We start from the raw sequence: 15,887 nt of genomic DNA, 5'->3' as shown, positions 1-15,887 counted from the left end.
AGAAAGGAAAGGGAAGAAGGGAGGGTCGGGGGAAGAGCATAAAGAAAGAAACAAAGGTAATGGAGGGGGAGGGGCTCTTGTCAGGACCAGATCGACTCATCCATCAACTGCGGACTCGCTGTGATTGGCGGTAACTGGGGATGGGAGGACCGAGCCCTGAGCCCTAATTCATGGCCCGATCAGGTAATGAGCATGACAGCCTTTTTTCTCTTTGCGGAGAGGCAATGAGTTCCTCAAGTTAGGGATTATCCATACCAATTATCCTAACTGATATCGCTCACCATGACATCCCCATTCCTCACTCGGAACGCCCTAGCCGACACGGATAACCTCGCCCTCTTACAACTGCGTCGCGACCAGATCGTTCCGACGATCCTCCGCGACCATGACGATGAGAACCAAGGCTATTGGGAAGGAAAGGTCACCAACACGCGATTCGGCTCATTCCCACACAGTACCCTGATTGGGCAACCATGGGGCGCTCAGGTCGTCGCTTCAAAAGTCGATACTGGCTCACGCGGTCGCAACAAATCTGCCAAGCGCAAGGCCGAAGAGCTCGATGCGGAGGCAACAACAACTGGCGCAGAGGAGGACAAGAAGAAGCCATCATTAAGAACCCCCGTCTCTGCGGAGAGCGGGTTCCTACACATCCTTGCCCCGACCCCCGAAGCGTGGACCATATCTCTTCCGCACCGCACGCAGGTCGTCTACACCCCAGACTACAGCTACATCCTCCACCGACTCCGAGCCCGACCAGGGTGTACAGTCATCGAAGCCGGAGCCGGCAGCGGCTCGTTCACGCACGCCTCCGCTCGCGCCGTTTTCAACGGGTATCCTGGGACAGAAGAAGCGACCAAACGGCGACGACTAGGGAAGGTATGCAGTTTCGAATTCCACGAACTGCGCGCGTCCAAAGTGCAGCAGGAACTCAAAGACCACGGTCTTGATGGGATAGTGGAGGCTACGCATCGCGATGTCTATGAGGACGGATTTCTTCTGGGCGACCCCAAAACCGGCAAATCGCCCAAGGCCAACGCCATCTTCCTTGATCTTCCTGCCCCATGGCTCGCACTGAAACATCTTGTGCGCAATCCACCTCCTGGACAGGAATCCGCTCTCGACCCCGAGTCGCCCGCTTATCTGTGCACATTCTCTCCCTGTCTCGAGCAGGCGGAGCGTACAATCCGCACTATGCGCAAGCTATCATGGCTCAATATTTCAATGGTGGAAGTCGCCCAACGTCGACTCGATGTCAAGCGCGATCGTATCGGGCTGGATGCCGAGGGCGTGCGCGGAGCTACAGTGTATCCCAAGACTGTTGAGGAGGCAGTCGCGAAGCTTCGTAGTGACGAACAACGTGCCAAGCTCATCCGTGATAACCGAATGACCAAAGACCAGCCAGATTATCAGCCAATTGCGAAAGAGACACCGTTCTATAAAGAGAAGACCGATGTCCCTGCATATGCTCAGGGTCGCTTGACACATCGGTCAGAGCCGGATCTCCGAACACACACCTCATATTTGGTCTTTGCGATCTTACCTCGGGCTTGGTCTGAAGAAGATGAACAAAAGTGCCGGGAGCAATGGCCGTCCGCCAAGGTCGCGAAACCCGATAATGAGCCGAAGACAAGCAAGAAGCAAATGAAGAGGGAGGCTGCGATGGAGCGGATAAGGCTTCGTGAGGAACAGAAGAAATCGGAAGAAAACCCACAGCCGGAATCGGGAGATAAGGCTGAGGAAGAAAAGGCCGAAGAAAAGGCCGAAGAGACCACCGAGGCATGAGGATGAATAGATACCAGTGACTTGTTTCGTTAGCATAAAATTTCCATAACTAGATTGAGGCGTTATTGTCTTTGAATACAGTCTACACCGCACATATCATTACACAAGGGCTCTTTAATTATTCAAAATTGTACGCAATCCTGGAGCCAAGCTGGTGGTTGTCAATCCCTCTGGTATCAAACCAGCATTTGCAAATCCTTGTAGAAATAGATTTGGTTTAATGGGCATTCAATCGGCTTACATGTTGACTTGAACCTGTTAACTAAGTTGTACATGCGGAGCTGGATACAAGGTGGTTAGCCTAGGAGGCAAGCCGTCTTGCAGGCTACCTGGGGATAAATGAAGGAACGTAGATAAATAGCCCTGGAGGTCAACGATAGATGACACACAAACATCGAAGAGTACTACATAAATCAGAACCATAAAGAAGGCAACCGCTCATGTGAAATTCTCTATAGGACAAAGATGCTATCAAAGCCGCCTTCTAGATAATGGAAATCATGAAATGCAAACGAACCGACGATGGGTAGATGGTATTAACAGGGGAATAGGATTTCTCAGAGGTTATTTTCAGCTCTGAACTTATCCCACGCTTCATTGAGGGTTCCGAACACAGATCCAGCAATCATACGCTGCTCCGTAGTGGCAGTGGTAGAGATCTATAGGGAACGTTAGTTGGCAATCAAATCAAATGCAGCCAATACCACATAAGAAGGGAGAAGGGGTAAACATACCTTATCAGGGTGCACCTTGGAAATCCCTTTCATATACTGAATCTTAACCTTATTCGGCAGAACCAGCTCCGACAAACCAATCTTCTTCCACCCAGCTTCGGGCCACAGCACAGAATCCAAGCTACCCAGCAGCGCACGCAAATTGTCTTGCTTGCCGTTCCTCCAGGTGGCGATTCGAGCATCGACACTCTCAGAAAGAGCAAACTTCTCTTCGTCGGCGCGCTCGGCCGCCTGGTTGGCCTGCCGCAGACGGCTCACTGCTTCAAAGTCCGATCCAGATGCCGACGTGGCTGTGAGATCAGACATAGCCGAAGCCTTCTTAGGCGGAGGCGAGGGCCTCTTTCTGGCAGGGGTTGCGGGTTTAGATTGAGGCTTGTTGATACCAGCGGCTTTCTCGCAACGGTTCCGGCCTTGGATGCTCGTGCTACCACCGTGACCAGACTCTACAGCCAGCTTCCACGCCTGGGCGGCATCACCCCAGCGCTCGAGTTGCTCCAGGGCTTCGGCTTTGCGCATCAAAGCCTTGCCGAAGAAATCTTTCATAGGCTTGGGCGCTTCGCCGGTGCATAGATCGATTACCTCTGATTCGCCCTTAGACGGGCCAATGAATGTCAGGATGATGTCGGCGTCATCAATAGCGGACTTGGGTTCACCGATCTTCAGAGCTGTCATGGCACGATTGCTGCGGATGATAATGGTGATAGGATGCTTGTCAGGGAGCATACCAAGAGCTGTAGAAAAGCTCTGGTGGGCTTCTGCATAGTCGCCTCTTTTGTATGAGTCTGCGGCCTTTCCGCGGTGCCGGTGTGTCGACTGAAGCGCCTCTTGAGATACAGGTGGAATAGACCGCGTTGGGGCTTTGGGGCGTACGGGGATCGGAGCTGAGCGTGTCGGAGGCGTGGCAGTCCGGGCTGGGGTGGGAGGCTTCGGACGAATAGCCGACGGAGCAGGAGAATCAAAGAGGTCGACGTTAGGCTCAGAAGGCGGCGGTGGCGCCTGGGGTCGCTTGCGTCTTGCCGGACTAACATATGCTTGCGCCTGCTGCTCTTCAGCGGCAAACCGTGAAAGTCTAGATTTAGGATCTTGAGAGCTTGGTCGGGATGGACGCTGGAGGAAGTTGGGTTGTTGCCTTGGCTGGGTCGGCCCAGGGAACTGTTGATTACGAGGAGGCTGGCTTCTCGGGTCGGGGTGGTGGCTTTCCCGAGGACGGGGAGGTTTCTGAGGCCGACCATCTCCAGACTCAAGAAGAAGCGCTTCATTAGTGAAGTCCTGCTGCTCTCTTTGGGATTGAGTCAGCTGATCACGACGACCTGGATGTTGCGGCTGCAAAGGAGGTTCATCTTGTGAGGGGGAACCATCTCTCATCCAACGTGGCTGGCTGGGGTCCTGCTCGGCGTTGAATTCATTTACAGCTTGTTGGAACTTCTTGCTACCTGTCTTCCAAAGGGAGCCGGCTGATTTCAGCAGGTTATTACCAAATTGAGAGGCAACCTGCGCAGGGTCTTTGTCCGCTGGTGCTGGACTCCGTCTGTCGTGACGTGATCGAGATTCTGCCATTTCTTCCCTCATCCAAGAAGGCCTGTTGCGGTTACGACTGTCACTCCTTTCAACGCGATCGGCAGAAAGAGTTGTACTAGGGTGCCCTTCAGTCTTCTGCCGAGATTCCGCATGGGCTTGAGTAAGAAGCCAACTAACAGCGGCCTGTATGTCAGTCCCGGACTCCGTGGTATTCAAAGCCCGACGAGATTTATCCGCGGGGAATCCCATGTCCACCAGCTCCGCAATAGCCCGATCGACCTCGCTGGAAGGCATAGGAGATGCATCTTGGTCTCGTCGACGATCTGAAGGTGTGGCGGGTGTGGGGGGCGGTTCCTGGTGGGGGATATCTGATACCGGCTTCCCGAGCAAACCAAGGAAATCATCATCATCGGCTTGTTGAGGCTGAGGCTGAGGAGCGGGAGCGGACTTCGGCTTCAATTGATTGAGGCCGAATGGGTCATCGTCATCAAAGGCGCCCATACCCCCCGTGTTATCATGCATACTAATTCCTCCATTGGATGGCTCTGTGCGACTGTTCACATCGATTTGAGGCGACGTTCTCGATGAGATGGGGACTGGGAAATGGGTCGATGCATCTACCGGCGCTGCAGCATCGAAGGCGGCCAGTATATCCTCATCGTCCGCGGGCGGTGGTGCAGATTGAGGAGCCGGTATAGATGCAGGGCTCCGCGTGCGTCCTTCAAAGTTGTCCCAGAATTGGTTGTTCTGGCCTCCGTATTGCGATTCGAACCGACTGCGATTATCGGCTTCCTTCTTAGCCTTTTCCTCCTGCAAGCGCTTCTGCTGTTCCATGAGAGAAAGGTTCTTGTTTCCGGCAGAAGAATTGAATGAGACCAGATTCGCGAAGCTATCTCCGGTAGAAGTGGCGGGCTTCGATGGCGAGCTTGAGCGGTTCGAGGTCGCAGATAACGGGGTAGACCGGCCGGAGCCGCCACTTGATGGGATACTTGGGTACAAGTACCCAGAGCTCATTGGCGGTGGTTTGCTTGGGCTTTTGGAGTCGGAGGACCAACTCAAGCCATTTAGATCCTCCATGGTGAGCTTGTCGCAAAGGATGGAGGTGACGTCTGGTGGTTTCGAATGAGGATTAGGTCCCAGAAGAGGGATGAAGGTTTTCCATGATCTCACCAGCTCACAATATGAAAGAAGCCCGAAGCAATTTCAACGACCGTTTGCTATGCTATCAAGCAGATGCAGAGAACACTTGCCCCCTACATGTGGGGGATCCAGACCGCATTGAGGCCGGCACGTGATGCCGTTGTTTCATCTCCCGCCCGCATTTTGGAATAGCTTCATCTCTTTTGAATTGTTGTCCGGGCAAATATCAGTTCGCCCATCTGGCTATCCAATTTCTTGACATTGAGGTTAAAAGCATCAGAGAAATCAATTGCCTCTAACATGAACGAAGCTAGTCTAAGGGGTATGCCAATGACGTCGATGTGAGAGATCTCCTAGTCTAGTGACCTCTGTTTTTGCACTACATCGTGATTTCTCAGCAACGCAATGATCACTCAAATTACCCTCAGCCCCTAAATCAACCTGAGAAGTAAAGTTGCATGGTTATCGCCATATTTTCTTCAGCCAACTGACCCCTACGAAGCCGGCAAATCCGATAAATGGAAAATACACAATCTGGCATTACACCTACAACTGGTTCGAGATATCTATGTCACCCCTTCACCCAAATCCCCCGGTTATGAACTGGTGCAGGTCATGATACAGCCACTGAGAAAAGATCCAGAAGCTTACACTAGGAAAGCGATAAATCTCAGTTTTATTGGCAACGGGGAATATACCTCTGCCGGCAAAGCTATGTCTGGAAAAAGGCAGGAAAAGCACTATAGAAAGCGGGAGTGCTTCGTCAATCTTTAGGACTTCCACAGTCTAAGCTTTTGGATCCTTTCCCGGTGGCTGTATAACGGCCTACAGGTCCATCACTTGGGAGGTTCGAAAATATGCCAGTAGCCACTCAAATATTCCGTAACCATATTCCGTACAAACTACAGGGCTCCCGTTGACAGTTTAAACGTTTACAGTATAAACGACAAAAAAACACAAAGTCTCTGTTCAAATGCCGAGAGAGATCGCCGGTTTCTAGCCCTAATCGGAAGGGACGTACCCTATGATATTTTACTCCGTAGACATACGGAGTACACACGTTGTACGTCGTCGTAACCCCGGCCGAAACAAAACTCAACCCGAACTGCCGTTCAATCATAATGGAAGCAAAGGATCGGGAGATATCCCAGTCTCCTTAGTTGTCGCCGCGGCAGGTCGTCTCCGTTTATACTTTTGGCCAACGCACATCCTATCCCAATTGGGTATGTCATGAGTGGGAAATGCAATACTTGGCTCAGTCTAGAACTAATTTTTCTTTTCTGGAAGATTAAAAAGGGGTAGCGGGGGATGTAATAGTTACTCCGTATAACAACAACATACTAGCAAGTGCCAATACGGTCTTCTTTGGGAGCCTCGAGAGGGGGTGGTGTGTTAAACTCATGGCGTTAAATCGTTTACTCCGTACAACAGTCTATATTGTATGTTGTACAGTTTAAAAAGCACAAATTGAGAAATCTTCATGTATTAGCAGGCTAATGAAGTTTGGCAGGTCACTACCGGATACACTCCATATATACGGAGCACGAGGCGGAAGAATCCGTCAGTGGCTAAACTGGATGATGGGTCTTTGCGAAATCTATCCGTAAGGAGTAGGGAATAGCAGTACAAATTTACATACGGAGTATTCGTATTCCGTACTCCAGCTACAGTGACGGCGATCGATGCGAGATCTGCCAAATTGAGGCTAACGTGTATTTCTCAGCTTGCAAAAGATACAAGTCCACATAATGCGCGATGCAATCATTGTTTTCAAACACAGTCCCGGAGAGGATATCCTGCTGCCATGTTGTCTTTAGATATACCAGCTTGTCTTGAATTTTACTGGCGCACGTCACGGAGGTCATCATGAGGCCTTCGATGCGTATGTGCATCTCTCCAGTCTCCGAATTGTAAATATCGATATCCCCTCTGATCGCCGGTAGTTTTGTTCCACGCCATGGCGTGTCTTCTGGTAGGCGTGCGTTGACAGTTAGTGAGGCTGGAGCGGCAAGGCCATCGTATGAAGTCGGAAACAATACCAACCGGCCGATCTTCGTAGTGGTGAAAGGTGTCCGCAAGGAACAATCTCGCGGGGCGGCAAAAGCCAGCAAGAGCGACTTGGATTCCTGCCTCCAGGATGATTGGATGAGGTAGAGTTGAAGAACATAGTCCCTTGGGGGCTGTGGTCACGATGGCAGGAACGTTGTAACCTACCTAATCCGAAAGCCTAGGGCGACCTAGGTGCTCAAATCCCCGATAAGCAAGGGAGTAAGGCGTAAGGGCGTAGTGGTCGTTTGCTGTTTCCTTGATAATATGGTTCGCTGCCATGAGGCGTAACTGATGGCCTAGAAGGTAGATTAGTAGCTGCTTTGAATTTTATCATATCGTCAATTGAGGCCTACATAAAAGCTCTGGCTCCATATCCTTTTTGCTGATGCTGGCCAACTCGTTCACAGATATCATCCCTAGATAATTCTATATCTTCGGCGTCGCCGTTCTACATCCTGACAATATTGAACTGCTCCGCTGGCAAAATGCCGAAGAAAAGTGAAGCTAAGCTTGATGAAACCGATTGGATGTCACATATTCATCTAATAAGAAGATCCCGGAGTTAACGCGGATCATACCGATTCCACGCTGAAATCCGTGGGGCATATAGATCGCAACTTCAAAAAGTAGGTTTGTCCTAATCTTTCTTTAAATTTTCTCCCGGCTGTTACTAGTGACGGTGAAAATCAACCGGCAGTAGCCGTTGATGCTAGCGCTGCCAAGAAGAAGAAGAACAAGAAGAAGAAGCCCAAGAAGAAAGAGCCAAAGACTCAGACCGATCCTCCATCGATTCCCATATCCCAGCTGTTCCCGAACAACACCTACCCCAAGGGAGAAGAGGTCGAGTACAAGGACGACAATCGATACCGAACTACCAGCGAGGAGAAGCGATACCTGGACAATCTGAATTCTGATTTCCTTTCCGATTATCGCCAGGCAGCTGAGGCACATCGTCAGGTCCGTCAGTGGGCACAAAGAAGCATCAAGCCTGGTCAAACACTCCTGGAGATTGCCAACGGCATCGAGGATAGTGCGCGACGTTTAGTGGGACATGATGGTCTTACCGAAGGCGACTCCTTGATAGCCGGTATGGGATTTCCCACCGGTCTGAACATTGACAACGTTGTCGCCCATTACAGCCCAAACGCTGGCTGCAAGACGGTGCTCAAGGAAAGCAATGTGCTCAAGGTCGATATCGGTATCCACGTAGGCGGTCGGATTGTGGACAGTGCCTTCACAATGGCATTCGATCCTGTCTATGATAATCTACTGGCAGCCGTCAAGGATGCAACCAATACTGGTGTGCGGGAAGCTGGTATCGATGTTCGAGTCGGGGAGTTGGGTGGCTTAATCCAAGAGGCTATGGAAAGTTACGAGTGTGAAATCAATGGCAAGACTCATCCGATAAAGGCCATTCGTAACTTGTCCGGTCACACAATCCTTCCTTACTCGATCCACGGGACTAAGAATGTCCCTTTTGTCAAATCCAATGACATGACAAAGATGGAAGAAGGGGATGTTTTTGCTATCGAAACATTCGGCAGTACCGGTGCCGGTCGATACGTAGATGGGGGTGAAGTCTCTCATTATGCTCTACGCGGTGACGCAAACAGGAAGGACTTGACTCTTTCCTCAGCAAGAAATGTATTGGGCGCTATCAAGAAAAACTTTAGCACTATCCCTTTCTGCCGGCGCTATTTGGACAGAATTGGACAAGAGAAGTATCTCCTTGGTGTATGGAATTTCCTTCAAAACATTGGATTGGAACTATTGACTGACATAAAAGACAGTTGAATAATTTAGTGAAATCGGGAATTGTCGAAGATTACCCCCCTCTGAGTGAGAAACAGGGGACCTATACGGCCCAGTTCGAACACGCAAGTCACCCTCCTTCTTCTTTTCTGGAGAGGAACATCCCACTGAGGGAACTCAGACAATTCTACTTCGGCCTAACGTTAAAGAAGTTATTACTCGTGGAGAAGACTTCTAAACGTATTCCTCACTTTTCTTTTTCTTTCTTTTTTGGAGGTGGACTCAATGGCCACTCTTGTACGAAAGATATATCAAAGGTTTATAACTTAGCAATCAGAACATTTATTTTTACTTCCTGTCACCGGGTTTTTTTCTTCTTCTTTTTCTTCTTCTTTTTTCTCGAACAGCACATCTTCTCGGCCGTAGCACTAGTACATTACGAGTCTTTATAGATTTCTGCTGTGGGGTCCTTCGGCCAGATCCGAGTTTCGGCAAAGATTCTATTTTCGGTGTTAGACCCGAATTTACGATGTCAGCTCTGGGGTCTCTCCGGACGTGGACCGGGGCGATATATGTCGGCCCATTGTACTTATGGACTGTTCATGTTGCATTGGCTTCACAGACACATAAAAAGCCGCTGGTTACTGGAGAGACGGTGATCCAGGATTAAGTATCAATATCTTGCTCAATTAGCGAGGATTGACTTCTCATTCATCGTTCACTTCGAAGGCGATTCAAATCCTTTTCCATATGACCAGCAGCGCAGAACAGCTAATTCAAAGCTTGAACGCTGTTGAAGTAGCCATCTTCGAAGGTCAAGATGCTACGCGACAGCAGCTGGCTCTGGCAGCCCGCAAGCTCTTCCATAAACTGGAAACAAAAGAGGAAAAAACCATGCGACTTGCTATAGAGGAGCCAATCATGTTTTCTGTTCTTCAGTCCCTCATTGATATTGGCCTTTTTTGAGGGCTGGGCTGCTGCCGGTGGTGACGAGAAGAATAAACGAGGACTTATACTGCCTTTATATCTTGCCTTTATATCTTTTATCCATGATATACGCGCCGAGGGCGTCGATGTATGATGAATATCTAGGTACTTACTCCTGTAAGGGCGCTAGACCTAACTTGGCTGTTGTATTCAATGCTCCAACGCGAGCGCTGGGTGAAAAGACCACGATTTCCCTTCAAAAGACCACGCACAATCGTGGTCTTTTCGCCGTCACCTGGATACGTACTATTTGCGTACAAGGCTGTATGCAGACAATCCACGCTACATAATACTTACCTCCAACTTACCTTTTTATCTATTGACATACGAAAAATTAATATAGAAATAATAGGACATTGTAGCAATAAGTAATGATTGCTAAACTGGAGCGGTCTTGACTTCATCGATGTGCATACTTCGGTAGAGACAGGAATTCTGAGGCTGAGAATTACTCCCTAAGCTCAGCACGAAGATAATCATTCGGAGCGAATTGGACGAGGCTTTGCATTCTTTCTAGCTGTAGGCAACTAGCTGGCTCATTTCTGGGGATAAAGAAGGCCAGGGTCGATTCTAATACACTTAAAAATAATCCCCGAAACCAAAGGTTTTCTAATTCAAGCGGGGCTCCCATGAGCTTCCTTCCTAATCTTTGCTTCTAGTCAAGTGAAGTTCTTATCAAATCGTACGTTAACACATTTGACTTAGTCTGGTAGAGGTCGTTGGGGTTGTGGGTATCTAGCGTCTCTATGATAGCTCCTGGGATGGTGGCTGGAAGTTGAACTGTTGTTACTCGGGATGAGGGTAAGACCGGTGGATTGTTGCCCGACCGACCCCTTGGTCCAAATTCTGCGTGGAAGAGTTCATTCCTCTATATGTCGCTCTAATGGCCGCAATAAGCTTGTCCTAAAGGAATGACCTCTATGTTATCCTCTATACGATACGTAGGGTGGTCGATGGCTTCGACTAGTTCATCGAGTCCCGCCACTTGGGCAGTTTCTATTGTTATGGATAAAGTTAGCTGCTGGGCTTCAGCTTCTTATACAAGGGAAATGGAAAATGGAAAGAAAAATACTCACTACGTTAGCCATTCTCATCAAGCCATTCTCGAATATCTGCCGGATCCGGGGTATCCGTTTGGGGAGGTCTATACAAGGCGAAACCCATATTTTACTAGATTACAATAATAGCATAACCAACCACGAGCTAGAACTGTATCTCTTTCGTCGTAGTCAGAATCAGAAGTATCGTCCGACTCTTTGTGGTGGCGGTGGCGTTCGTGTGTCGTATGTTCTCTCTCTGTCACGCTAGCGAGTAGTTCTCTAATTCTCTAATTTGAAATGTGACAGCTGAGTACCCCGTAGTGTTGTTGAGAATTTAGTTTTGTAGAACAGAAACCTTAATATCTACCTAGTTATATACCTAGGTACCTATAGGTAGGCAAGAAGTGGATAAAATAAAAGATGGGTAAGGGTATATCCATGTTATTCCGGGCTTCTACCCTACCTACGACTATCAATTGCCGGCAGGAGCGATCCATTGCCTGCATTATCAAGCGTATGGCAATCACGTAGCTAAATTAGCAACAGCCGTTTGCTTAGAACTGTGTCATCCAGAGACACATCTAAAGAGACATTCAAAAAGTGCCCTAAGAATATACCTTGCTATAGTTAATTTTTTATCTACTGTACCCCGTTCGGTGGACGGACCTCGGGAGTACTTGGCTACGGAGTACTTCGTATCCAATAATCTAGACCCTCCAAAGCTGCCGAGGTCAGATTTGGTATTATAAATTGTATCATTATTTATTGATATTTACTTTTTAGATACCCATTTTCTAGGCCAAACCCCGCATTATGATCTCAAAAATGAGTTCTTTACTATTGATACACTATCTACTTGAAGTAGGGGATAAAGAGTCCGGCGGGGTGTTATTTAGGTTATATATCATATATCATATATGTATATTGTATTATCACGAGTACTCTGTAGTCTGAGTATTTACCTGACTGTAATGGGAAGTGCCACCACAGCGGAACCCTCGGGAGACGAGCCGCGCGGTAGCGAATGGAAATCCAATCGGTGGATCATATCCGTGTCTTACCCCTGACTTTCAGGGCTCGGATAATTATAACAAGGTCACTTCCGCACAATACATATTTTGTCCCTCGATATAGGATGTATGGAGTATTCCGTATAACTTTTGATCCCATGATCCCTCTTCGGATGTTATTCTCATAGGAAGAAAGAAGAAAGAAAGAAAGAAAGAAAGAAAGAAAGAATATGGATAAAATGAAATGAAATAAACATAGTTAACCTGAAACGACCCAGCACAGTGGCCAGGCCCGTGCTTCCCGTTAGCTAGGCCCTTGGTTGCATTGCGGTTTAAATGGGAGTTGGGCTTAAACGGTCCCGGAGATGAGACCCCTACAACTAAATAAAAGAATTGTTTCGAGTCGAAGGATTTCAACGTCATAGGTGTCAGTGTGATCCTTCGCACAACTATGGAGTATGTTGTTACATATATCATAAACTCCATACAACATATCTATTTGACAAATAAGGAACTCTTCTATGTTGCAGATAGTGGACATTATTCCCAAGGAGGGGCAGATTGTAAAATGAAACCTTGGAGTCTGGACTTGAGAGACGTTGTAGGGGTCTTCCTCTTCTGGCTGATAGGCTGGAGGAAACACCCTGATATCGAAAATCAATTAATTCTCCGGTTTCCGGTGGATGTATTAAATACCAGATTTATCCCCCTCTCTAGCCCCCTCTAGGGCTAAAACACAATGATAAATTATATCTTAATATTGGAAGAAAACGCACAAAGTCTCCCTAGCATGCGCTTGTTTAACAGACTTGCACGAGAAATGAGAATTAACGCGATGTGAGATCGCTGGCCCATTCACACAAATCTTTGATCCGAAGTGGATTCGATATTCCGTACTCCGTATAGGGCAAGCCGTGCCCCTTTATTTTATTTTTTATTTTTTTATTTTATTTTTCTGTTCTTTCTTCCTTTTTTCCTTCGAACGGTACGCTAGCCCGTGCATTTCCGCATGTATTCGCTTTTCTTTTCCTAAACATCTTGTATTTCCCCTAATAAGGCATGGTCTGATCGATATTCAAGCTAACGATCTCTACACGTACCACCCGGTGGCCCATCCCCCTAATGAACCAAAATTTACTTGATATTTGTATTCCTATTCATGCATTCCCTAAAATATGATTCGTTCGCCCCTTGTACAGTGGAATGATAGTCTCTTCTCTCGCGTTCCGACTGGTTCACTTCTCCGGGCCCCATCTATTACGACAATCGATGCCAATTTATTCTCGGGAATGTGTACGGAGCTACTACTCCGTTTAGAATGGCTTTGTATGCTATGTTGTAGGGTACAATTATTATTGTGACATAGAGTACGGAGCACGGAGTCCAATAGTTATACTAAACCTAAGATATGTACATCGATGCACGATGTACATACACTAGTAGGTTGAAGTGTTGGGTTAACTCGGCGTACAACATATTCGGTACACTCTGCATATTCTACATACTAAAGTACGAGTTGTGGATTGTATCTTGTATTTCCCAAGCATTCATTCTCAATTCCCCCCTAAAATACCTAGGTATAATATTCAAATTATTAATATTCAGACATCTAGCCCGAACTAAATGGGTTTGACAAGTGAAAGAGCTTCAGTCATCATGCCCCATAATAATAATAAAATAATTACTTATTACTATTTTACCTATTTTTTCTTAGCTTTTACCCTTAAGAGTCTTTCTTATGTTATGTTAGTAAAAAAAAAAAAAAAAAAAAGAAAGAAAAAACATCACATCCAGATGTCAGTTCCCCCTCTTTGTAAACTCCCTTATCTGAACTATTCTCCTCACACCCCTCCTTTCAACTTCTCCACTGGTGTCCCCTTTCAAACCCCTTCCAAAGTCTGGGGTGAAGCTTCCACTCGAAACAATGGGGATATTCAAGCGCAAGGATTCAAAGAATTCTAGTCTAAGTGAGAATGAAAATGATTCCTTCGTATCGGTCAACAGCGCTCGCACGTCAAATACATCCCTGAGATCTCCAGGATACAAGGGAAGTGGTCCGCCAGCTTCAATTCCAGAACTCCCTATTGCCAGACCACCGGATCCAGCATTGGACCCGGCCGCATACCTACGGAGCATTCATGCAGTGCGCGAACGCTCCAATATCATCCTGAACAAGGCGAAAAAGAACCAACTGAACCATTTCGATGTCGACATGAGCAAATTCGAAGCTACCGCCTCCTACGTCGTCTCTATCATAAAGGTAAATCCAAGTGACTGCTACGATCATGTGAACTTGCGCTTACATGTTTTTTTTTTTTTCCCAATAGCGAGATTATGCGCCAGACTACGAGAACATCCCCCCGCATGGTCGCTGGCAGCATTTCGACGTTGGCGGTAGACCCCGCATCAACCAGCTTCTCCAGTCCTGGCCCAGTCGTATTGATGCCCAGGAACGCACCCGCCGTTTAATTGATTTGTTTGTCGTGTCCGTTCTGCTCGATGCTGGCTCTGGGAATAAGTGGTCATACCGGTCGAAGGAGTCTGGTAAAGTCTTCTCGCGCAGTGAAGGCTTGGCTGTGGCGAGTTTGGAGATGTTCAAGTCGGGTCTTTTCAGTAGCGATCCTACCGAGCCCTGTCAGGTGGATGGAGCAGGACTCAAAAAGATTACGACCGAGGTGCTCGCCAAGGGGATGCAACATTCTGAACAAAATCCACTGGCTGGTATTGAAGGCCGCGCGGGGTTGTTGATACGGCTCTCCGAGGCACTTAACAATCAAGACTTCTTCGGTGTGGACGCTAGACCGGGAAATATGCTAGGTGAGAAAATCTGGCTCTTTTGTGTGCGTGCTCTTGGTCAGAGACTAATCCTTTTTACTCAGATTATCTTCTGGGTCATCCATCAACGCTTGCTTCCTCCGTCCCTATTGTTCCAATTACCACTTTGTGGACCGTGCTCATGGATGGCTTCTCTCCCATTTGGCCCCCCTCACGAACACAGATTGACCGAGTATCCATTGGAGATGCTTGGAAGTGCTCGGGTCTCCCCAATTCTCCTCCAGCACAGCAATGGGAGAGCATCGTTCCATTCCACAAGCTGACACAATGGCTATGCTATTCGATCATGGTTCCAATGTCGAAATTGATGCTCATCCACTTCGCCGGCAGCGACCTTCTAACAGGCCTTCCTGAGTATCGAAATGGAGGCCTTCTTATCGACCTGGGACTCTTGACTCTGAAACCGCAAGATATGCAGCGTGGCATCGATGCATATAAAGAGAATGCTCAGATCAAGGGTCAGCCAAGTGTCGAAGTGGCACCGCTCTTCTGCGCTGATGACGATGTAATTGTCGAATGGCGAGCCGCTACTGTTGGATTCCTGGATGAGCTTCTAGAGGAGGTCAACGCCCAGCTAGGGCTCAAGGGATCTGAAGACCAACTATCACTAGCACAAATGCTTGAGGCTGGTACCTGGAAGGTGAGCAACTTATCAAGGATTCATTCGGCTAGCTCAATTTCTAACAATGAACAGGGTGGTCGCGAGATTGCGGAAGTTTCGAGACCAAACACTAAGGAACCCCCTATCATGATACGATCTGACGGCACTGTCTTCTAATACCCTCTATTTGCCATTTTAATTGATGCTTGGATACCTGGATACCTATGTCCCGTCATTTGGTTTTTCTATTTGGGACGGGCTTTTTGATGAAATGAACTCTTGATGACCGAACATCTTCATACTATATCTCACGTTTGGCTTTCTGCTTTTTGCTCTACTTCCCCTCCCCTCCCCCCTTTTTTTCTTCTTTTTTTCCCTACCATTTTGGGCCTTTATTCTCTTTTCCCCTCTGCATTTGAGGCTATTCATCTGATTTCCC

At 47.9% G+C, this 15,887-nt stretch overlaps 5 protein-coding genes across 5 annotated transcripts; 3 read left to right on the top strand and 2 right to left on the bottom strand.

The window, feature by feature from the left end:
• Positions 1-282: 282 nt before the first annotated feature.
• On the top strand, positions 283-1,782 carry trm61 (tRNA 1-methyladenosine methyltransferase subunit GCD14; the record flags this gene model as incomplete). The annotated part of the gene is made up of 1 exon (XM_057221510.1): positions 283-1,782. One exon carries the CDS (start codon positions 283-285, stop codon positions 1,780-1,782), a length of 1,500 nt encoding a protein of 499 aa, XP_057071782.1.
• A 557-nt stretch (positions 1,783-2,339) lies between these two features.
• On the bottom strand, positions 2,340-5,111 carry N7516_008790 (UBA/TS-N domain protein; the record flags this gene model as incomplete). The annotated part of the gene is made up of 2 exons (XM_057221509.1): positions 2,340-2,441; positions 2,517-5,111. The coding sequence occupies 2 exons, from the start codon at positions 5,109-5,111 to the stop codon at positions 2,340-2,342; spliced, it is 2,697 nt and encodes an 898-aa protein (XP_057071781.1).
• Positions 5,112-7,708: 2,597 nt separating this feature from the next.
• metAP (putative methionine aminopeptidase, type II) lies at positions 7,709-9,017 on the top strand (the record flags this gene model as incomplete). Its single annotated transcript, XM_057221508.1, has 2 exons — positions 7,709-7,752; positions 7,898-9,017. 2 exons carry the CDS (start codon positions 7,709-7,711, stop codon positions 9,015-9,017), a joined length of 1,164 nt encoding a protein of 387 aa, XP_057071780.1.
• Positions 9,018-9,746: 729 nt separating this feature from the next.
• N7516_008788 (uncharacterized protein) lies at positions 9,747-10,319 on the bottom strand (the record flags this gene model as incomplete). The annotated part of the gene is made up of 3 exons (XM_057221507.1): positions 9,747-9,845; positions 10,076-10,208; positions 10,291-10,319. The coding sequence occupies 3 exons, from the start codon at positions 10,317-10,319 to the stop codon at positions 9,747-9,749; spliced, it is 261 nt and encodes an 86-aa protein (XP_057071779.1).
• A 3,617-nt stretch (positions 10,320-13,936) lies between these two features.
• On the top strand, positions 13,937-15,625 carry N7516_008787 (URC4/urg3 family protein; the record flags this gene model as incomplete). The annotated part of the gene is made up of 4 exons (XM_057221506.1): positions 13,937-14,272; positions 14,340-14,829; positions 14,892-15,487; positions 15,542-15,625. 4 exons carry the CDS (start codon positions 13,937-13,939, stop codon positions 15,623-15,625), a joined length of 1,506 nt encoding a protein of 501 aa, XP_057071778.1.
• Positions 15,626-15,887: the final 262 nt, after the last annotated feature.

Source organism: Penicillium verrucosum (genome assembly GCF_028828655.1).
Source record: "Penicillium verrucosum strain IBT 35672 chromosome Unknown utg000003l_segment0_segment0, whole genome shotgun sequence".
NCBI classification, from domain to species: domain Eukaryota; kingdom Fungi; phylum Ascomycota; class Eurotiomycetes; order Eurotiales; family Aspergillaceae; genus Penicillium; species Penicillium verrucosum.
Note: the sequence above shows the minus strand (reverse complement) of the source record. Positions and strands in the feature narration are given on the sequence as shown.